The sequence below is a fragment of the Artemia franciscana genome, chromosome 8, assembly GCF_032884065.1.
Source record: "Artemia franciscana chromosome 8, ASM3288406v1, whole genome shotgun sequence".
In the NCBI taxonomy this organism is placed as follows: domain Eukaryota; kingdom Metazoa; phylum Arthropoda; class Branchiopoda; order Anostraca; family Artemiidae; genus Artemia; species Artemia franciscana.
Genome location: NC_088870.1, coordinates 36,046,892 through 36,070,199, shown reverse-complemented (window position 1 = coordinate 36,070,199; position 23,308 = coordinate 36,046,892). Strand labels below are relative to the sequence as shown.

Below are 23,308 nucleotides of genomic sequence, written 5' to 3'. Positions count from 1 at the left end.
ATATTGTCTATACGAATTTTGAATTTTCTTTTTTCTAAAAAAAAAATGTTAATTTTTACTCTTTGAAGAGCGGATAAATGAATTGTGCATTCAATAAAGTCGGTTTTTTTTTATTGATTTCAAATTTGTCTAGAAGAGATAAGAACGATAATCTTGGATGATTTTGAAGTAGTTGTTAGAAGGATAGATCGATATCGCATCCTTTATTTTCATTTTTATATTTTTCAATCTTAGTCACCTGTCTTTTACGAGGTAATAGTCTAACAGGTTCTCGTTTATTCACTTTTTTATGCGTTATTCGCACTTTAAAGTTCCGTTTTGAATCGAAACAGGTTTTAATTTTTTGTTTTTGAAATTCTGATAAATAAATTGTATATTCTTCCATTTATTAGAGAACTATTTCTATATATCGAAAACCAAGGTAAAGATTTTCGCAATACTCTTTTCAAAAAACTTCATAGGCTTAATTTTTACTTCAATCTTCCTTTCATTCTCTTTTGAAATACTTCATCAGGAGGTTTTTCAAGTATATTTACAATAACATTCTTCAAATTGCCTAAACAATCAGATAACTGCATAAGGCCCTTCGAGTATACCAACACAGTTGAAAAATTAACTGCATCTGCCCCATTTTTCGGGTTTGCAACATTTCTAATTCTTCTATTTTCTGCATGAATATCTTCTTTTGTTACTTTTTAGGTAACTTTTATTAATAGTCCTTTGTCATCAACTCTAGTGAATATATTGTCAGGCAATTTATACATTTTAGTCAATCTATTAATATCCTCACTTAAATATTGACTTGTAAGAATTTGTTGGTTAACAACTTCATGTTTGCAAGAATTTGTTGGTTAACAATTTCATGCTTGAAATCGTTTAACGTTGAAAGATTAACTTAATTTGCATCATTTTTTGGATTTTCGTTTTTATGGGTTCACGTTTTGGAAATTTATTGCATCTTTCTCTGATTTTTGATCACCTTGATTAGTTAAACGTTCCAATTGTAAATCATGATTACCATCACTATCCAGTAATCTGCTTTCGTTACTTGTATACTTCCAACATTTACTCTTTAAGCTTCCAAACTTGTTCATTTAGTAGAAAAAAAAACTAGTTAAGTGAATATCCTAGTTCTTTCTGTACTTGAGAGATCCATCATTTCTTTTCAAATCTATTAGTAAAAATCTATGATTATTTCTTGCCTCATTAAAGTAGTTAATAAATTTTCCTTTTTTCAAGTCAGATGCATGGTTTTGTCTTATTCTATCTATTTTTTTGGATTACGAACCACGAAAATATAAAATAGTTACAGTTTAATCGTATAATTTTAGGTGCATCAAAATAGCCCCGAGAAATATAGATTATTGATGTATATCGTTTTCTACCTGCCACGAATAAATCTTCAATTTTTCTAATCTTTTTTTGATACAAAATTGTAAAAGATAACTAAATTTTGAACTTGGGATCTAAGTCTTCTACATCAATGATATTACTTATCATTACTCACAAAAACATATCCATGTCAGTTTTTCTACCAAGACATTCATGCTAATTATTAAATCTTTATATTTATCTTCTTCAAGATCTTTAGCATACAGATAAATTTTTTGAAAATATAGATAATCATAAATCAAGTTCAAAAGTAAATTGGTTTTACCACATCCAAAGTAAAAACAAAAATCCATAGTGAAAACGGCTATTGAGGTGTTAGTAAATGTTTATTTTTAAAAATATCTTTATTTTTTACACATTCCATATACTTTGATAGGAGCTTTTCCATCCATTTACTAGGTACAATTTTCTGCTAAGTAAGTTTCAACTATGAAGCTTATATCTTGAGCTTTGGAGCTTATAGCTTTGAAGATTATAGCTTTGAAGCTTATAGATTTGAAGATTATAGTTTTGAAGCTTATAGCTGAACTTCATAGATTATAGCTTATAACTTCAAAGAATTAAATCCCAAGGGTACCGTGTTTACTTTATTTTTCAAAGTCTTTCTCTTAGTGTCATTTGGGCATAGAGCTCTTTTATTTTGTTTTACTAAGAACATTGTTTGCTCTTAAAGTATACTGAGTTTCTGATAAGCTTTTCAATTTTCCAAATAATACATCTTTATAATTTTGTAATGTTATTTTACCTTTAACAATATTCGTTTTGATACCATTCAATTTTTTCTTTGCTTTGGTTCATCGTCACCCTCTTTTAAATAAGCATATTCTTTGGATCTTAAACCTACAAACTCGGACATTATTGTTCGAGATAGTTCATCCTTCATCATCCATATCAATTTTTTATTGACTGCAGGGAAGTTATAGGGATTATCTTTCCCATAATCTGAAGTATTAAACTTTTGTTGGAGGTCAGCTTTAATGTCTTCATAAAAATACTCCGTTGGAATATCATAAATAAAGCTATCCGTATCCATATAACATAAGACAACGTGTTCACTATATTTTGGTTTCTTTTAATCATACTGAAATTCATACACCAGTATCTTAGATAACTTAGAATACAGCAAATCCAATATAAATGGTTTATCTAGATTTATTTTTGACTTGGACATTCTGGCTACCGAGAAATTCTCGCTATGAATTATTTCCTATCTAAAGATATGTTTTTTAACTACTTTTTGTCTTTGTTTATCAATAGTGATTATTTCAATATTAGCCCTTTTTCTATTAATTCTCGAAACCATTTATTTCCTTTTGTCTCAATTTAGTATTATGATTGATATATTCTTTTAAATAGGGTGACTCAGCAAAATGATCGTATTCTATGTACGTTTTTCAATACTAAGCCATGTTCTAAATAAAATTTTAAATTCTCATAATGCACAACATAATTAATTTTAGTAGTTAAAGTTGTAATTCATTTATATTGAAGTTGTTCAGAAGCTAGTGGTAAAACTATATGTAAATTGTGTAACTCTCTTAGATATTCTAAAAAGAAACCCCGTAAATGGCTCAGTCTTTTTCAGGTAGATTTTGTGACATTGTCCAACCATATAAAATATTAGCATCTAAATAAATTAACTAATTTGAAGAGTGTGTTTCATTGAAGTTTTTCATATATTTATTATTTGCTATAGAATATCTTTTCATAAACCTCCTCTTATTCATTTTTCAATGAAGTTATACATATCTTCGTTAGAAAATAATGGAATTTTAGCTTTAGAGTGTCTGAAAAAAGCTTCCCATGTTAGTCATGGTGCTGAGAGGAAGTGCAGTGGATCTTGTTTATAATTGTTTAAACATACGTTTCTAAAATTTTTAACATCTTGTAAAATTAAAACATCACGTTTTAGGTATAATTTAGTGTAATCTAACAGTGTTTGACGTTTTTATTTTTTACATATTCAGACGATTCTTTATAAGTACCTCCCACATAATTTGGTAATCTTGTCATTCGATTATCAATTCAATTTACTCTTTCATATTGTAAAACCGATCCGGGGGTATTCTCTATGACTAGTTCATATATTTTCCAGTGATTACTATTTAGAGGGGTTTTGTTCAATGTCACTTTTTATTACAAATCCACGAGTAGCTACGATAATGAATAGGTTCGAGTTCTTCATTATCCTTCTGAGAAAAAAATCTTCCACGTGTTGTAAATTGGACTCTGTAACTATCTCTACCATTCATTCAATTTTTTAATCTTTAACAACAGATTGAAAAAGCGTTCAAAAATCAGCTCCATTTGCATTTATTGATACATTAACAGTAAGGGAATTTTCTCACATCCATCGAAAACTTAGATTATTATCGTGTTCTTCTTCTTTAAATATATACTCTGGGATATCTGGAACCTCTCTAGTTTTTTTCTTATTTATATATGAATTTGAAATGTCAATGTTCAGTTTTTTTAACACACTTTCTACTGCTTGCATCTCGAAAGAATTGTCAATTTTTATCAACATCCTTTTTATTAACTTCTATTTGATTATTAAAATTACTTTCGACTTCATTATAATTTCCAGCTCTTGAAATCTATTTTGATTTTAAAAAGTTCTTATGTTCAGTTATATCTTTATTTCGTGCCCATATAATATATGAAGTACAAATAAGTTTTAATTTTTTTTATTTCATTTTCTAACTTTACTTTTAATTCAGGTCGAATGTTGTTGTGATACTGCTTTTTCTCTTTTTACATTTCGTGACCATTGAATATAGTGATCGCGCATTGATATATTATTATTGAGATGATCATTGATGGTATTGAATATTTTAAATTTTTTACCAATAATCTTTAATTATGGTTTTTGGTAAACGACCGAGGGTAATATCTATATTAGTCGGGGGTAGTTATTTCTTGAGGACATAGAGGTCTGTTAGTATTGATTCAAATGTTTGGTAATTTAAATCTGTTTAATAATTTAAATCTGTAATAAATGGAGATTTATTGTATGCGATGTAAAAACATTACTGCAACCGAGTCTATAACTCGAACAGTTTCAGAAAGAAATTAAGTGTCAATAATTAAATGTATTTGAATATTTTGTGGTTGCAAGAAAAATTGCTTTAAAAAAAGGAAGCAATGAGCAAAAACCCTGGATAAAATGAAGTGGTATTCGTACTGGCAAGAGTAGCGCAGAAAAAAACTATTAGAACTTTATAATTCAAACTATTCAGGGATCAATTATTTATATAGAAAATTAAAAGAACATGGTTTTACCATATCAAAAACTAAAATCAAAGAAGTGTTGAAAAATCAAAATATTTGTTCTTTATACAATCCAGCTTATCATACATTTAAAAGAAGGCGTGTTTACATTCATAGTATCGATGACCAGTGGCAAGACTTGTTGATATGCAGCAGTATATTAGAGGAAATAGTAATTTTAATTATATTCTTACAGTCATCGATTGTTTTAGTAAATATGTTGGTGTATTTCTTTACAGGATAAAACGGGTAAGGAAATGACTAATACTTTTACGGGTTTTATTTAAGAATAAAAAACTAAAAAATTGCAAACAGATAAAGAATTTGGAAAAACGTTCAAGCATTTTTTCAGAGCCATGAAATTCATTGGTTCTCATCTGAAAGTGAATTGTAAGATCAAATTGTTTAATGGTTTACTAATGCAATCAGAAAGAAATTGTGGAAATATTTTACTCATAACAGAGCAAAACGTTGGACAAATGTATTACCCTCTTTCATTGACAATTATCACAATTCTTATCATCAATCCATCAAAATGAAACCAATGGAAGCGAGTAAAACAGGAAATGAAAACAAGGTCTAAACTAATTTATTTCCTGATGTCGAAGGTCAAAACCAACCATAAACAAATTCAGTGTTGATGATTAGGTTAAAATTAATAAAAGTAAGGGTCTTTTTGATAAAGGTTACCTACCAAATTATACAAGAGATGTGTTTCAAATGGCTGCAGTGAAACATACAACCTCTATAACGCAAGAGTTGTAAGATAAAACTGGTGAACTCATTATTGGTGGGTTTTAAGAAAAAAAACTAACGAAAAATATTCAGTAAAAACTTTTATTTTATGAATGGATCATATAAAGTTGAATAAGTTATTAGCGAGTATAGTGAAAAGTAGAGAAATAAAAAGAAATATAGCTCAAGAACATTCCTTAGAGCAAGCTAAATTTCGGGACTATCCGTGACTATGTTGGGTGCTCCAATCGTTGAATCAGAAGTTAAAAATACAAATATATTACTTATAAATTACATGAAAATGACATAAATTTAAATAAGATGATTACAACGATTGGATCAATCTGTAAGCAACGCATTAAGTTTACAAGCAAGCAATCAAGCTCACTTAAGTCAAGCTATTTTACCCCCGAATAAGCCAAATTTCATTGCTAAAGTCGATTCTGGGATAGATGATGAACTTTTGAAAGAAATCAATAAGGACCATAGCGTAAGGATCCCTATTTTAAAATGCCTAGTTTTATTTAGAAAATTATCAATATTTAATAGAGACAATAGATGAATCAGGAGCACTTAATCAAATACACAGATGAAAGATGAAAGGTGTGAGATCCAGTGAATTAGAAGAAGTCTCAGAGATCTAGTAAACAAGAAAAAAAGTATCGGAGATTCAGTGAATTAGAAAAAGTCTCAGTTCGTAAAAATCTACAGAAGAAGATTAAAAGTTATTAAAGATAACTTTGATGTTATACAACCTCAGCAAGGAACTGGGATTTACATGAATGCAACTTATATGATTGAAAAATTATATAATTTACTAGGTAGCAGAACTGCTGAAAATACATCTGATGAAGTGAGATATGAAGCTATTGACCTGCTCGATCCATTATTAAAAAAAAATACTATTCAAAACAACTAGTTATTTCTTAACTTGTTATTTCAATTCATCCCTTGATCGATGCCCAATAAGTATATCATCCAATCTAGCAATAATGAAATTTGTTATTATTTTGAGAGAGGATTATAAATTTCAGTTAAATAGCGATTTATATTTTAGTTTAGGATTGTAAAACAAAGTTGAAATGAGTAGTAAATATAATGCAGGTACTAAAGTTCCTAATATTACAAGAAATGTTGATAAAGTACATATTCACTGCTCGTTAGTGGATAGTTCAATTGTGAATTGGAATACGACCTCTGATATGATCTGGAGTTTTGCTCCAAAAACAGAACCAGGAACGCTACTCTGTGAAATTCCTATAGAAAGACAATATCTTCCAATTGATCAAAACAAATATATAAACGCCATAAAAATGACTATAAGCTGATCAATTAGGTAGATTAATTAATCTGAATGTAGATAATATTGAATATGATTTAGATTTTAAAAAAATTAATGAAATTATTTAATAAAATTTATCTTTGATAAATGTCGATTAATAAAAAGCAATTATTTTATTCAAGAAAGTATGGTAGCGGGATTGGAGTTTCTTAAAAATATCGTCAATACTCAATTATTCAAGACGTCCATAAAAAATATAAAAGATGAAGCTCGTTCCATGTATAAACACTATGATTAAACCTCGACTGGAATACCTTTATATAAAAGTGAAAATAACACGATTGGAAGGAAAAAATATGCGAAATAATTACGAAAGTTCTTTAACAAACAGTAAATTAAATTTATTTAGAAATGCTGAATATATTTTGAATGGAAAATGTGTTGAAAGTTTTGATTGTGTTGGTATAACGACTAATATTAAAAATTTGTTAGAATTCTCAGATGACTATAGTCATCTTACAATTAATCTTAACAATTAAATTATATATTCATTTTAAAAGATGTGGAAACTTGGATTCTTCCAATGGATAGTTACCTTTATACAAAAGTGAAAATAACACCATTGGAAGGAACAATATGCGAAATAATGACGAAGGTACTTTAACAAACAGTAAATTAAATTTATTTAGAAATGCTGAGTATATTTTGAATGGAAAATGTGTTGAAAGTTTTGATTGTGTTGGTATAATGACTACTATTACAAATTTGTTAGAATTCTCAGATGACTATAGTCAAAGTGCAGCTACTAATGTTTTGGTATGAAGACAAAACCAAATGCGTTGAGTCCTTTAAAGCAGAAAATGAGTTTGAAACCACTTTCACACATGCTGTAGCAGGTAGTGGAATCATCACGATAAAACGAAATAACAGTTTTGATATATTGTTATTTGGGTTTTGTCCAGATATTAATCGTGTTTTTAGAGGCGTTACACATCAAATTAAATTTCAAAGAAACGATTTTTTCAATATGATAATAAAATCTGGAGCTCAAAAATTCAAAGTAGATGTAATGCATTTACCATGGGTGTTACCAGTATTACATACCAGTCTAACCATAGGGACTCAATTAACAGCTGGGTTAGCAACGAAGGTGGAAAAATTAAAAGATGGGATAGGAAAGTGCAGCTCACTTGAACTAAGATGGGAAGCTTGTAATACCTATAAAAGTGATAATAAAACTGATAGAATTAACCTGGAGGGTAGTCAGTGAACGCTATAATACAACTAAAATTGTTTTTGTGCTACAAAAACCTGAAAAAGATAACAGTTATAGGAACAATATGGTATTTGACCATATGAACACTAATAGAATTGAAGTGAGAGTAAATGGGTATAAATATCCACAAGAAGATTTGAATTGTGATTTCAGTAATGCTAATGAAGATTATTCTAAAATGGTTAGGATATAAACAACAATGTTGATAGTGGAACCATTGTAAGTTACAATGATTTTAGAACAGTATATCCTTGATTTTGTTTTGATGTTTCAAAGCATGAATCGAATATTTATCGAACTGCTGACATAGAAATCAAACTTTTATCAAATCAAGTACAGCTGATCCATATATCATTTACTGCGTTATATTTTCAGAAAGAAGAGCAATTATGGAAGTCATTGGTAGCAAATTATATTTTAATATATAAATTATTTTCGATTTGAAATTTGTTTAATAAAATTATTTTATAATAAATGGAGAAACTTTTAAGCGAAATAAAAATGGTAAATAAATATAATCAAATTATTAGGAAACAAAATTTAGACATTGGAATGGAATCTACGAATACAGAAATGGGATGTGTTAGAATTAAATATGGAAATAAACACGTTATTACTATTAATTTTAAAGGTGAAAGGGTTGAGCTATTTGCACCTAAGCATTTCGATTTTAAACCAACTGATCTTGAAAAGAAATTTAAAAAATTAGATAAAGGTATAATTTTAAAAGTTATTGACAGAAAAATAAATTATTTAGATATTGATACTGAACTATCCACTAAATATTAAATTATTACATTTTATTAGTAGTATAGGAAAAATGGAACATCATTAAACTCTTATTTCACAAATTAATCATATCCTTATGTCATAAGACCTGTCACTATCTTAAAGCCCAGTATGGGAAATTATAAAAATTTTGGTAATCTTTATTTAATATGGAGTGAATTCAATAAAAAATTGGGTAAATTGATGGGGTGATCTAGGCTGGGTCTAGAACCCGTGCTTACATTGTGATTAAATAATAAAAAAACAAATTTCTTTAACTGAAATTAAGGAGCGACATTAAAACTAAAAACGAACAGAAATTACTCCGTATATAAAAGGGGCTGTTCTGTCCTCAACACCTCGCTCTTTACGCTAAAGTTTGACTTTTTCTCTTTACTCTACTTTTTAAAACAGTAAGTAATTAAAAAAAAAATTTAATAAGATTTTGGCTCTCCGCACATAAATAATTAAAACGAAATTTGCATATTAATTTTGCTTGGTTAAACGGCTTTCCCATAGCTTTAATCGGATGATGTTGAGAAAAAAGCAGCGGGGAGGAGGCCTATTGCCCTCCAATGTTTTGATTACTTAAACAGGCAACTAGAATTTTTAATTTTTTACGACCGTTTTATATAATAAAAGATATACGTAACTTACAAATTAACTTACGTAACGAGCTTCTATATTCGTATGTTTTTATTACGCATATGAGGGGTTTCACCCCCTGGTCAATACATCACTCTTTCCACTAAAGCTTAAAGTTTTCCCCAATTCCTTAAGAATGACCCCTGAATCACAAAGGTCGTAGAATAAATAGTTGAAATTACTAAAAATACTTTAGAGTAAAGAACGAGGTATTGGGAGGGGGTGAACCCCCACATGCGTAAAAATTTCTGTTCGTTTTAAGTTTTAATGCTGCTCCTTACTTGCAGTTGAAAAAACTATTCATACTTATTTTTTCATTGTTCTTTTAAATAATGCAAGAGAATCCTGCGCCCTTTTCATGAAAATTCTCTTCCCCCACGGAAAGATCCTCCCACTTACCCCCCCCCCAGCCAAAAATCCCCCTGAAAACATTTGTACGCTTCCCAATAGCCATTAGTATATGTAAACACTTGTCAAAGTTTGTAACGTGTAGCCCCTACCACGGAAACTGTGGAGGAGTAAGTCGTCCCCAAAGACATAGTTGTTAGGTTTTACGACTAATATGAATGAAATGGCCATCTCGGAATTTTGATACGGCTACTTTGGGGAAAAATGAGCGTGGGAGGGGGCCTAGGTGGCCTCCAATTTTTTTGGTCATTTAAAAATGGCTCTAGAACTTTTAATTCGCGTTAGAATGAGTCCTCTTTCAACATTCTAGGAACATTGGGTCGATACGATCGCCTCTGGGAAAAACAAAACAAAAACAAATTAAATAAACACGCACCCGTGATCGGTCTTCTGGCCAAAAATACGAATATCCACATATTTGTAGATAGGAGCTTGAAACTTGTATAGTGGGGTTCTCCGACACGCTGAACACGATGGTGTGACTTTTGTTAAGATTTTATGACTTTTAGGGGGTGTATCCCCCTATTTCTAAAATAAGGCAAATTTTCCCAGGCTCGTAACATTTGATAGGTAAGATTAAACTTGATGAAACTTATATATTTAAAATCAGCATTAAAATGCAATTCTTTTGATGTAACTATTGGTATCAAAATTCTATTTTTTACCGTTTCGGTTTCTATTGAGCCGTGTCGCTCCTTACTGTAGTTCGTTACCACGAACTGTTTGAAAAAGAATGAAAATGAGACCACATTTGATTTCCAAGGATGTGTTTTCGTTTTGAATATTGGGACGAAAAATGTACAATATTTGATATTAAAATGATGTAAAATGGACTGAAAATGATGTAAATTGAATGGATGAGTTAGGTGGTCCAGAACATACATTTTCTATACTACTTATAGCACTTTTCTTTTCGTGTCATTCATATATAGTAGTTTTTATTCTATTTGACTAGGAACATTCTATGCTTTGAGCTGGTCCGGAATGAAGCAGACCTTGGTCTTCTGACCATGGGCCACTGGATATGGGGGAATCCTCTAACTAAACGCTCCACATAAAAGGTGGCCTTGACCTCACAAGATAGTTGGAGCCCACCCCTGGGACACTCAATAGTTGGACTCTTCTAGCTAATCAGGTCCCAAGCCTAGGGACGGTTGGGCTTGCGACCCTCTACCCGAACCTAATTGCAACGAATAGTTATGTTAATGTCTCGGATGATCGATCTTCTTTTTACCCTTCAAGACCTCAGCATGTCCCCGGGCAGAAATTTGAACATCGCTTGAACCTTATTGACCAAGGTGGTCTTCCCCTGGCCACCTGGAACGTTCTGACCCTTAACTTCCCTGGAGCGAAGTCAATGCTTGCGCTAGAACTCAAGCGTTTTGGTGTGGCTGTAGCAGGCGTAACTGAAGCTCGCCTCATAGGAAATGACTCTGAGGACATTGGTGAAGGCTATCATCTAATCTGGTCAGGTGATCAGAGAACCAAAACTAATGGAGTCGAATTTGTGCTAGACCCTCGGACCAGGAGGTGCCTCCTTTCTTACGAGCAAATGTCAGAAAGAATACTAACAGCGCAAATCTAGCACAAACATGGAAAATGGACCATCATTGTCTGCTACGCCCCAGCCTCAGATGAGATGAAATAACAAACCCAGCCTCAGATGAGATGAAAGATCGTTTTTACGCCCAGCTGTCAAGCATCCTAGCAAAAGTATACCCTCATGATGTTTTAACCCTTCTTGGCGACTTCAACGGCACTGTCAGAGATACAGTCGGCGTTTGGAACAATGTTCTAGGATCTATAACATCCGACTGCTCGAACAACAATGGGCTAAGGCTCACACCGTTTTTCAAAGGAAAGAAGTTCACAAATATACCTGGTATAGCAATGAAGGACGAAAAAGAAAGATGTTAGACTACATAATCGTGTCCCGACTTGGGCGTTACTCTATAACTGATTGCCAAACTCACAGAAGTGCAGAAATGGAAAACACCGACCACAGGCTTGTCATCTCTAACCTTAGACTACGCCTGAAAGCCCAGAAAAGTGATCACCGTCCCCCCAAATAAGACCTGAACAATCTCGCAAACTCCAACAGGCGCTAGGTCTATACTGTCTCCATCTCAAATCGTTTCGACTGTCTTGGTCAATTTTCAGAATCTGAAGAAGCATGGCAACTATTCAAGGACGGCGTATTGCTTTCGGCCGAAAGTACTATCGGTCGTCTGAAGCCCAGAAAAAAGTCCTGGATATCGCAGGAAACTCTAGATGTTATTGAACAACGTCGCAAAGCACGCCTAGCGAAGGACATGGTTACCTACAGACGTCTAAACGGCGTCAGAAATAAATTCCTCCACAAAGACAGAAAGCTGTTCACCAAGAAAAAGGCTACTGATCTCGAGGAGGCCGCCAGATAGGGTGACACATATGCTCTATACAAACACCTTCGGGATCTTACAGATTGAAAGCCATCCTCCCAAGGCATTATCACATCTAATGATGGAAATATTCTCACTGACGAGAGCACTCAACTGTCTGCCTGGAAGGATCACTTCTCTTCACTTCTAAACCTGGACTATGTTAGCCAGCCCGACACTGACCTTCTTCAAGTTGCATCCAGCACCCCTGAGGCCCCGTGTGAAAGTGTGCACCACCCATTCACCTCTACAGAAATCTTGAAATCTCTGAAACGGATGAAAAACAACCGAGCCCCAGGAGTCTGTGGTATCCCTGCAGAACTACTGAAATATAGTGGGGCAGCGACCCTTCTCTGGCTCCAAGTACTGTTTTCCATAGTATTTCGTACAGAATGGATTCCAAAAGACTGGCGAGCAGGCATCATTTTGCTTCTCTGGAAACAGAAAGGCAGTCGCAGAATCTGCTCCAACTATCGTGGCGTCACACTCCTCTCTGTGCCTAGGAAGCCCATCATTATGACCCTCCTGGACCGCTGTACCACTTTCCTCAGAAGCCAACGAAGAATACAACAGGTTGGCTTCATACCAAGAAGGTCCACCGTGGAGCAAATATTCACAATGCGGCAGCTGATAGAAAAGACTCGAGAATTTCAACAAGGACCATATGTTGCCTTTGTGGATTTCAAGGCTGCTTTCGATTTTGTCGACCGGCAATCACTCTGGCTCATACTGAAAACAAAGGGACTACCAACAAAGTACTGCAACCTTTTCGAGCGGCTCCAAGAAGGGACTGAGAGCTGCGTGTAAGTCAATGGCAGACCCAGCTCATCTTTTGAAATCAATAATGGAGTCCGTCAGGGCTGTGCTGCTGCTTCACAGCTATTTAATTGTGTCATCGACTACATTATGACTCGGACCATAAATCGCCTCCATTTTGGGTTGCATAACAGCGATAGAGTACTTTCAGACGCTGACTATGCCGATGACCTTGCTATTGTCTCCGATTCACCGTGGAAGCTCACAGAAGGCCTACAGATCCTTGCTGATGAAGCCTTAAAGATAGGGCTGTCGATTAATTGGCAGAAGACAAAAATGATGTTTGTTAAACCCCGTAACTCACCACGTCCCCCGCCAGTCCTAATGGTCGGTGACAAACCAGCTGAGATTGTTGAGGAATTTACATACCTTGGCTCTATCCTTTCAAATGACGGATCAATCCTCGAAGATCTAATGCACCGAATTGCTAAAGCCTCAGCAGTAGTGGGAAGACAAAGTGCCCTTTGGAGGAAACCTATCAGCCGTAGGACCAAGATGCGCATATACAATGCTTCGGTGGGACCCGGCCTTCTTTTCAGAGCCAAAACATGGCCAGCCACTCAGTCTGTGCTTAGCACCGTAAATATAGCCCAAACAAAACATCTTCGCCGCATTGAAGGACTACGCTGGCACGATTTTGTTAGCAACGAGAACCTCCTGGCGTTAACTGCTCAAATGCCCTTCTCAGTCCAACTCGCCCAACAAACACTATACTAGTACGGACATCTCCTTCGCATGCCCCCGACATTCCCGTACGAACGATTTTTGACTTTGATCCCGGGCTGCACGGCGGGAAACGCCCAAGAGGTCGTCCCCCAACCAGATGGAAGGACACGATAGGTGGTGCCTTCTTAGTCATGGCAAATATTCAGGAGGACGTCCACATCCTTGCAAGAGACCAGTCCAAATGGAGGCACCATGTAGCATCACTCTCGACGCCGGAAGCATTTCGGCAGGAGCATTAAGTCAAGTAAGTCATTCTATGCTTGTTTCCTCTTAAATTTTACCAGATTTCCGATGAGATTTCAAACTTTCTGGAAAATACATCCTAATTGTTTTGTAATGTCATTGAATCCTTTCAATATCAGTTTTGATAACTTTTAGTGTCTTCTTTGCTTGGTAGTCGTCGTCGCCATCTTTCAGATAGGCATATATTTTAGATCTAAAACCAACAAACTCAGATAATATTTTGCCAAAATTTGATCCTTAAGTAGTCCAATGACTTTCTTATTTAATCGAGGAAATTTATAGTAGTTATCATTCTTATAATCTAATATATCGAGTCTACCATTTAAATCAGGTTTTATATCTTGATAAAAGTCTTCGTTTCTTATATCATAGATAAAACTGTCAGTGTCCATGTAGCATAAATCTATTGCGTCGACATATTCAGGTTTCATGTATTCATACAGAAATTCCTACATAAGTAATTTGTAAATAGGTTTATCAAAGTTTCATTTTTGATTTAGTCATTCTAGCTAGTGAAAATGTATCGCTAAATATGATTTCAGACGTAAAGTTGAGTTTTTCCCGATTTTTTGTCTTTGCTCATTGCTAGTACTTGTTTCGATATTTGCTCTTTTTCTTATATTTTCCATAGTCTTTCCAAAACATGCATTATTCATAATTTAAAGAGATCTTTTTTAAGATCATTTGCTTCTCTTTGACATAATTTAGTATTATGATTGATATAACCATTTGCATTATCTGCTTCTATGAATGTAAGTATTTAATCTATTTTTTTTTCTAAACCATGCTTTAGATAAAATTCAAAATTGTTATAGTGAACGAGTTTATTCGTGCAATTATTTAGTGTTTTACATAATTTGTACTCATAATGCCCGGGAGCTAGAGATAAATATTTATGTAGTCATACACTGAGATACTCCTCTTATTCATTTTTCATTAAGCGTAAACATATTTTCTTCTGAAAATAAGGGAATTTGAGGTCTAAGAGTATTTCATTGTTTAATCATTTCAAAATAGCATATGCTCTCTTGCAATCTTCTTCTGAAATATTTTTCCCAGACAATCTTGAGTAAAATTTATCAATGGAAGGTAATTTTCTAACATTCATTTTATCATATCCATCGACATATTCATAAGGACATACCTTTCTTTGACCTCCTCGTTATTTTAAAAAGAAGCTGATGTATAGGCAAAATTTTTCTTTAAAGAATCACCAATTGATTTGCATTCAGATTTGGATATATTTTCATACAGTTTATCCAGAGATGAAGCCATGAATCGAAATAAATCTGTAAAACGCATTTCATTTTAAATTTCTTTATCTTGATTATTTTTATGGTTTTTGAAAATGATATAAAATTCACAGCTGAATCAAAATACAGTTATCAGGTACGAGATCTCAAGAAAATAAATGCGATTCGTATTTCGAAATGTTATGCATTACAATTGGAATATGTTTTGGAATTCTAAATTTTGATTACATTAAGCATGTGTAAGTAAATCCACTGACAACACCCGTCATATGATCATGATCAAGATGAACATTATTATTCATTATTTCTTTCTCACAAATACTTTTTTTTTCGTTTCTCCATTTTTCTCTTACTTGTTATGGTGTAAATTCATGATATCTTTGTATATTTTCATATTTATAAGCTACTTTTGCACTCACTTCTGTTGCTATTTTCGCAAAATGTTTAGCTGCATTTTCACCGAAATATTCGTGATATATATTTTGTTCTGTATAAACTGAACAACATACTTGTAATCCAAAAGCAAATGGTTTTCGTTCTGCTAGTTTAATTGTTTTTTACGACTCTTTTGATCTAATTCTTCATCATACGACTCAAAATCAGCATTGATGCAATAAGTTTTTTTATTTGTTTAGCGACATTTATTTGAAAGTCAATTTAAAGTCCTGGTTTTGACAGGATGACATCAGGATCTTCAAAGTTATCTTTTTTAGATGTTTTTCAAAAGTATTCTCTTCTGTTAAATGCCTTCCACAGTAGATACAAAGATAAATTTTCGGTTTATATTTAATAATTTGAGGTCTCAGTCATCTGCTTAGATTTTAATTAAAACGTAGTGATTATCAAAATAGAGTAAATAAATCTCGCGTGTAGCAGTTTTACCGTTAATTTTTGGTTTGGGAAATATGGGTTCTTATAGCTCTATCCTTTTCTATTTCAGATATGCTTATTTGAAATGTACTCAAGGTACATTAAACAATGCATTCGATGGATGAAAGGGAGGGGGTTGCCAAAAGATAATAGAGTGGTTGAAAAATTACTGAAATTATAGAGGAAATGCTAAAAAACTTGAAGAACGAATTTACTATAATTTTTTATGTCTTTTTAGGAAGATTTCTCTAAATATGAAATTTTTTGAAGACAGGTCAAAACTGACTAAAATGACCTAGATAAGACAAAAACCTTTTCGATAACAAGAGCTAAGAGCTCCTATAGCACTTATGACGAGATATAGGGTCCGGTCTGGTTACGTCAATCACGCATCCAGAGCTTGTACTTGTTCTTCCCATCAAGTTTCATCCCGATCTCTCCACTCTAAGAATTTTCCAAGATTTCCGTTTCCCCTCCATCCCCCAATGTCCCCAGATCCGATCCAAATTTAAAATAGAGCATCTGAGATATGATATCTTTCTGTATATAAAGTTTCATTAAGATCCGATAACCCATTCGTGAGATAAACATACCTCAATTTCCCTCCCTCCAGCCTCCCCCCAGATGGTCGAATCGGGAAAAGGACTGTTATCAAGTCAATTTGTACGGGTCCCTGACACGCCTACCGATTTTCATCGTCCTAGCACCTCCAGAAGCACCGAACTCACCAAAGCACTGAAAATCCCCCCCCACCTCCGTCAAAGAGAGCGGATACGGCCCGGTTATGTCAATCACGTATCTAGGACTTGTGCTTGTTTGTCCCACAGAATTTCATCCCAATCTCTCCATCTAAGCGTTTTCCAAGATTTCTGGTTTCCCCCTCCAACTCCCCCCATTGTCACTGGATCTGGTCGGGATTTCTGAGCTCTGAGACACAAGGTCCTTCTAAATATCAAATTTCATTGAGATCCGATCACCCGTTTGTAAGTTAAAAACATTATTTTTGTTCTTATTTTTCCAAATTAACCATCTTTCCACTCCCCCCAGACGAATCGGGGAAGCGACTGTTTCTAATTGAATCTGGTCCCGTCTCTGATACGCCTGCCAACCTTCAGAGATCACTATATTGATCACGTATGTAGTTTCGGATCTTCCTCAGGTAAGAATTGGAGTGGTTCGGGATTCGGACCCGAGACCTCTCCCACCCAAAGCGAGAATCATTCCACTAGACCAGCAAGCCATACTTAAGAACAATGATTATTTGTTTTATCGGCAAATAAAATTTTTCTCAACTATCATGTTCGCTTGCTCCCCCAGATAGTCGAATCGGGGAAGTGACTATTTCAAATTTAATCTAGTCTGGTTCCTGATGCACCTGCCAATTTTCATCGTCCCAGCTTATCTGGCAGTGCCCGAACTAGCAAAACCGGGAAAGACAGACCAACAGATAGACAGACAGAAAGACCAACGGACAGAAATTGTGATCGCTACATGTCACTTGGTAAATACCAAGTGCCATAATGAAAACTCAAGTATATTTATACTTCTGAAAAAAACGTAATATCTTCTCTAAAAAGAATATATTTCCAAATATATTGGGCGCTAAAAATGACAACTTAAATAAAATCAAACAGATTGATGGAGCAGCCTTCTTTAAAAAGGAATGAATACAAACACAATTTTTCCAAACAAATCTCAGAAAATATCTTTTGAATTACTTTGTTCCTTTGTAAAAGGTGAGAAGGACCAGCACTTGACTTTTTCAGAACAGATGCTTCATTCCCAAACATGAAGATGTTTCAAACCTTGTTTTCAATTACAGAATACTATTTTTATTTTATAAAGCGTGGTGCAACATCAGATATAGCTTCACATAATTCCAAGGAAGAGAAAAATACATGGCAAGCAAACTTCCGAAGCCCAGAAAATTGTTTTGTAACAACAGCTTCTCTAAGTGTTTTATCGTTAAAATGCAAAGTTAACTTGCACAATGGCTGTGACTGTAAAGTGTTGCTCCCCTCGTAGGTAGTTCCAGAAGATACAGTCCCCGAACAATTCTCCTTTACAAAGGATACACTTGAAAGCTTTTGAGTAATAAAGCAAATTTTCTTCTTAATATGATCTTCCAAACGATCACTTATTACAAGCTTCTTCGATTTCAACCCTGTTTCTTTCAATTCAAGAGGAGAACGGCCATCAAGGACAAACTCTTTTACATAGGAATCACTAATGGGATCGCTGGTGACACATGAAATACGACCGTCAACATTTTCCATTATTTTCAATTTAGCTGATGGTCCCCGTCCGTGCAAAATGTAGCAGTTAGCCCATCTTAAGTCTCTTTCCCGGGCTTCAATCAAATTCATGTCCCTATCAAATAAAAATATTCCTTCAACACTTTTTGACATAATCGCCGATATTAGGTATGCATATGTAGGCTGATAGCCTGGGTCAACAACATAGCCAAGTTTTTTCAAAGCTTCGCAATAAATTAGTTCAATTGCTGCTAAGGCATCTTTATCCTTATTCTTCTCAGTGTTCATTCCAATGCAGAATGAAGAGCCCAGTCCTCTTTTCTTCTTCTTCTTGTGTTTCACACTAGGTTTCAACTGGTCTCTCATTAATGGATGATTAATGCTAGGATTTAGCGTAACAAGCTTCATTTCCTTTTCCAGAGGATCCTGATCTACCCTTTCCTCATTTTCTTCAAAAACGTAATCCTTTCTATGTTTTCTCAATGCCAAAGCACATTCCAGTTCTGGCAGTGATAGGGACTTTCTTGTTTCTGGGAGAGCAGTCGATGCATTTAAAATATAAAAGTTGCCTAGGCGAGTCGTAATTTTGAGGGAGTTAACAAGCCTTCGATTTGAGACAGGAAACGAGGCGAGTTGACATATTAGGTGAGAAACAAAGTTTTCTAAGGCTACTTGCTTCCAATCAGCTAAAAACGTATCACAAGTAAGTTTAAGTGTAGATCTGGCATTAGCAGAATGAGTTAACAGAAACGGACCAGTAGAATCTACAAATTCTAGTTGCAAAATAGAAGGGTCAGCATTGCGAACGATGAATATATCTGAGTTTATCATATGGTAATTGTTTCGTTTCACTCGATAACGAAGACGGTTATTCCTCAAGGTATGATTTAGATTTTGTATTTCTTCATATACCCTAAATATTTCTGCCCGCGTACCGAGTGCATTCAGCATAAGCTGAACTTGACCTTCAGTCTTATGTAGTGTCACTTCCGCACCTGTTTTGTCTGAAAGCCATTTCGAATGGAATGATAGAGAACCATTCAAAGACCTACTTAGACTGACTGGAAGTTTGATACAACATGGAATCGTAATGCTAGATCGACTTCCAATCGTTTTAATCAGAAAGGAGCAGCTTCTTGAAGGAATCAGTCTGTAGTAGGCATTAAGACTTATCCGGGCAACTCGTGTCATTATATCTGCGTCAATTGTATTCCTTGGAATTTCCTGATCCTTCCAAACAATTGTGAAGGATTTGTTTATCTTCGAAAGTTTCTTGAAGAAAGACACAATATACTGCCCAATGATTTCATAATCCGTACAAGTCATGCAGGTGACGGAATCCACAAGATAACTGTACAGCTCTGTCGAAGGTATTTCCGTTTTTCTCTTTGGAAAACGGATTCCAAGCAACGACATAGCTAATCCATAGAAATCACCTGAAGCCATTAGTGCCAAATCCGTTGGAATTCGATTGTCTTTCACGATACCAGCGATTTTCGCCCACTTAGCAAGAAACCAAAATACTGGAAGTATATTCGGTTGCTCAATAAATACAGACTGAATTAAAGCAGTTTTCAGCAAACCAACGGAGTTAACTGACAAGTCAACGTTAACAATTCCTTCATTATCTAATACTGAACATTTGATGTGGGGTACCTCAGAATTCGTAACATCCACGACTGATTCAACTACATTATTTAAGGATGGAATAACAATCGTACGAAGATAATGCGATGGCAAGAATTGCTTATCATTTGAATCATTCAAAACCAGTGACAAATCTAAATCAGAGTAAGAATTACATGTAAATATAGTCACTGACCCAAATGGTCTAATTTCAATTTGGTCTTTATAAACTTTTGTGGCATAATCACGAATCGTAGCTGTGAGTCGGTCTCCAATAAGGATTCTTCGAGCAATAGTACCACTTAAAACGTCCGCAGTTTCCAGGAAATAGTTTGTTACTTCCTTTCCAATTTCCAAAAAAACCGCGTTTTCACGAACACGCTGTACATCAGAAGCCTTTGACGGTTTAATTTCACACAAAATGTCTGAGACAATCCAGGCAAAACTACGAAAAGTTACAGAATCAGGCACAGATTGATTGTACGCTACGTAGTACCAAGCGGACGCTTTTGCTTTTTGGTCACTTTTATCAGAATCTTGAAAAAACTTGGAAGTCATAAACTTTTTGAGCTTAAAAAACGAATTCTCAATTAAACTCGATGAGTTCTGTGGGTGTGAAATCGTAAATTTCGAACATGCCGAACGTCCAAGAATAATTTCGCATTCGTCTTGAAGTCCATATTGATACATTATCTGTTTCATATACATGGAATAAATTAGATAATCTCTTTTAGCTGCTGGAATAAACTTCTCATAGCCACTAACCATCAGCTCAGGGTCAGCAAAAATTCGATTTGAAAACGAGACTTCGGTACATAATGAGGACGCATCGCGATACAGCTCGCCAAGAACTTTCCTTGAAGCATATGATAAGTTTTCATTCTTTTCCATAAAATCGGGATAACCATTTACTCCCACTAAAGCGACAGCCTCTTCAGGTACTGTTGGTGGTATACCTGTTTTTGGAAAATCAACAGCAACAGCTTGCGATTCAGCAAGTTTCATTGCAAGCGGATCACAAGCTCCTTTTTCCATACGGTCACATAATGCAACATGTAGATGAGCAACTCGTCCAAGTACATCATTAGTTATAGATTCTACATAAAATTTAGAAAGAGCTTCATGCTTGCAAGGGTTAGGGTGTTTTGGCATACTGTGCTTCAGTCCCGAATAATCAAGAGGAGGGAAAAGAGATAATTGAGGTGGAACCAATTTGGGATTCCACACCACCGAAAAGAGGTCTCCGTCCAAGTCTCCGCCACTGCAAGCAGTCGAAAGAGAGTACTTGCAACTAGAACTAGCAGGAAATATTAACACATTTTTGTAGTTTCTAAACTCGGGCTTGTTAACAGCCCTAACACTACGCACATCACCGGGATGCAGACATGGGTTGCGATATATTATCACCTAAAAAAGAAAGCATTAGAAATGTCAAAAAGCAATACAAATTATTCTGCCTACATATAAAAGATACAAAACATTTTTTGTGTTATTCTAAACATAAAATAAGGGGAAAAAAAAACAATTTTCATTATCTTAAACATAAAAGAGACTCAATTTCTTCCTTATCCAGTTCAAAAGCTGATGCTCCAATTTATTTGGAAAAATAAACAGTATTTTCTCTACTTAAGCCATCAAAATGTGCTATCATCCCCTCAAAAGTTTAAACACGAAGTGAGATCTAGATATGCGATAACAAAAACAAATATCCGCGCTACATATCTGCAACTACACTGAACAATACATATACACAGATAGCTAAAGTACTGCAAATTATTAAAGTTAGTTGGTTTCGAGTTTGTAAACACTGTAATGAAAAGAACCAACTATTCTTAAAAATACATTTCAGTGTTTTAGTGTGTTTGAATGGATGCGAAAAACTTTTTCACCTATGTCTAATCCTGACACGAATAATATTATTCAATTAACTTTCATATCCTTTCAGTTGAACTGAATAATGAAATATAATTTCTAAGAAGTTCTTTCTATGCTGTTCGACAACTTGGATACAAGTACACTCTTTTTTTTATATTTAAATTCTAAAAGTAGAAGTAGTAATAGTAGTAGTCCCAAAAGTTTAACCTAATACCCCTAGTCACTCTCGACATATTGTTGAGGTTTCCTATTGGCAACCGTATACACAGTGCCTTTTGATTTAGTTTTAAAGCTCAATAGGCCAATCATATAATTACGGGGGGGGGGGGGGGCTGACATACCCAATATCCATAGAGACATAGTTACTGGTCGTTCTACTATGCTAAACAAAATGACTATTTAAATTTTTTGACAGGACGTGTTTGGAAGATGAATGGGCTTGGGAGGAAGGCTGCTTGTTCTCCAGTCTCTTTTGAGTTTTGATAATAGCACTAGAAGTTTTTCATTTAATTCAGGATTCGTCTAAATATTCCTTTAAAGCTTCCCCTTAGTACTATTAGCTTGCGTAGTAGCAATAGTTGTAAGACCATTAGTAGCGGTGTGCAGATAGAACCTTTGGGTTCTTCAAGATTCCGTTCAACACACAGTGCAAGCTTAGGCTTGATACCATGAACCGTTTCTAAAGCATCTCTGATACGTTCTCATAACAATCAGTGTGTGCATGGTGTGTTTCGATTTAGTTCCATACATTTTGAATATTTTCCAATTTTTTCCCTTAATACCCTCAGTTTTAGTAGCAGCAGAATTAATAGAGGTAGCCTTAGCTTTAGTAACAGTAGTTAGGAATAATAGTAGCAGTAGTCGTATAAGCAGAAGCAGTAGCAATTGGATATTTTCTTTTGATTAGTTCAGCACCCCCCCACACAACAAGCCCTGTTAGTTTCAACGTCACATACCAAACTGTTCCTAAGATATTGCAGTTACACTCTTTTTACACCCTACATACAGACGGCTTACGGGACTTAGTTCACCCCTCCTCCAAAAAAATCCTTAAAATCTTATCTTGTATTACTAGTCGTAGAATTAATAGTAACAGCGGTAGAGCTAAAATCAGCAGCAGTATTAACGTATTGCCTTTACAAGTAGCTCCGATAGAAGTAGCAGCAGAAGCAGTGAATTTAACTGTAACAAATATTAAAGTATTCAGCGTATCAGAGAACCCTGCTGTAGAAGTTTCAAGCTCCTATCTACAAAAATGTGAAATTTTATATTTTTTGCCAGAAGGCAGATCACGGATGCGTGTTTGTTGGTTTTTTTTTTCCAAGGGTGATCGTATCAACCCAGTTGTCCTAGAATGTTGCGAGAGGGCTCTTTCTAACGGAAATGAAAAGTTCTAGTGCCCTTTTTAAATGACCAAAAAAATTGGAGGGCACCTAGGCCCCCTCCCA

General features: G+C 34.6%; 2 protein-coding genes across 3 annotated transcripts in view; one reads left to right on the top strand and one right to left on the bottom strand.

Moving 5' to 3' along the window:
• LOC136030360 (uncharacterized) overlaps nucleotides 1-23,308 on the top strand; it is a 74,034-nt gene that overhangs the window by 35,327 nt on the left and 15,399 nt on the right. Inside the window, exon 3 of one of the 2 annotated variants that reach the window (XM_065709282.1) lies at nucleotides 10,732-13,982. The exons of the other annotated variant lie outside the window; for it this stretch is intronic. The gene's annotated coding sequence lies outside the window, so the exon portion shown is untranslated. The remainder of the gene's footprint in view (nucleotides 1-10,731; nucleotides 13,983-23,308) is intronic. 2 annotated transcript variants of the gene reach the window in all.
• LOC136030359 (uncharacterized) overlaps nucleotides 17,670-23,308 on the bottom strand; it is a gene marked incomplete at its 5' end in the record, with an annotated part of 28,106 nt that continues 22,467 nt past the window's right edge. Inside the window, 1 exon segment of the mRNA XM_065709281.1 lies at nucleotides 17,670-21,392. Coding sequence (XP_065565353.1) covers nucleotides 17,937-21,392 — 3,456 coding nt within the window.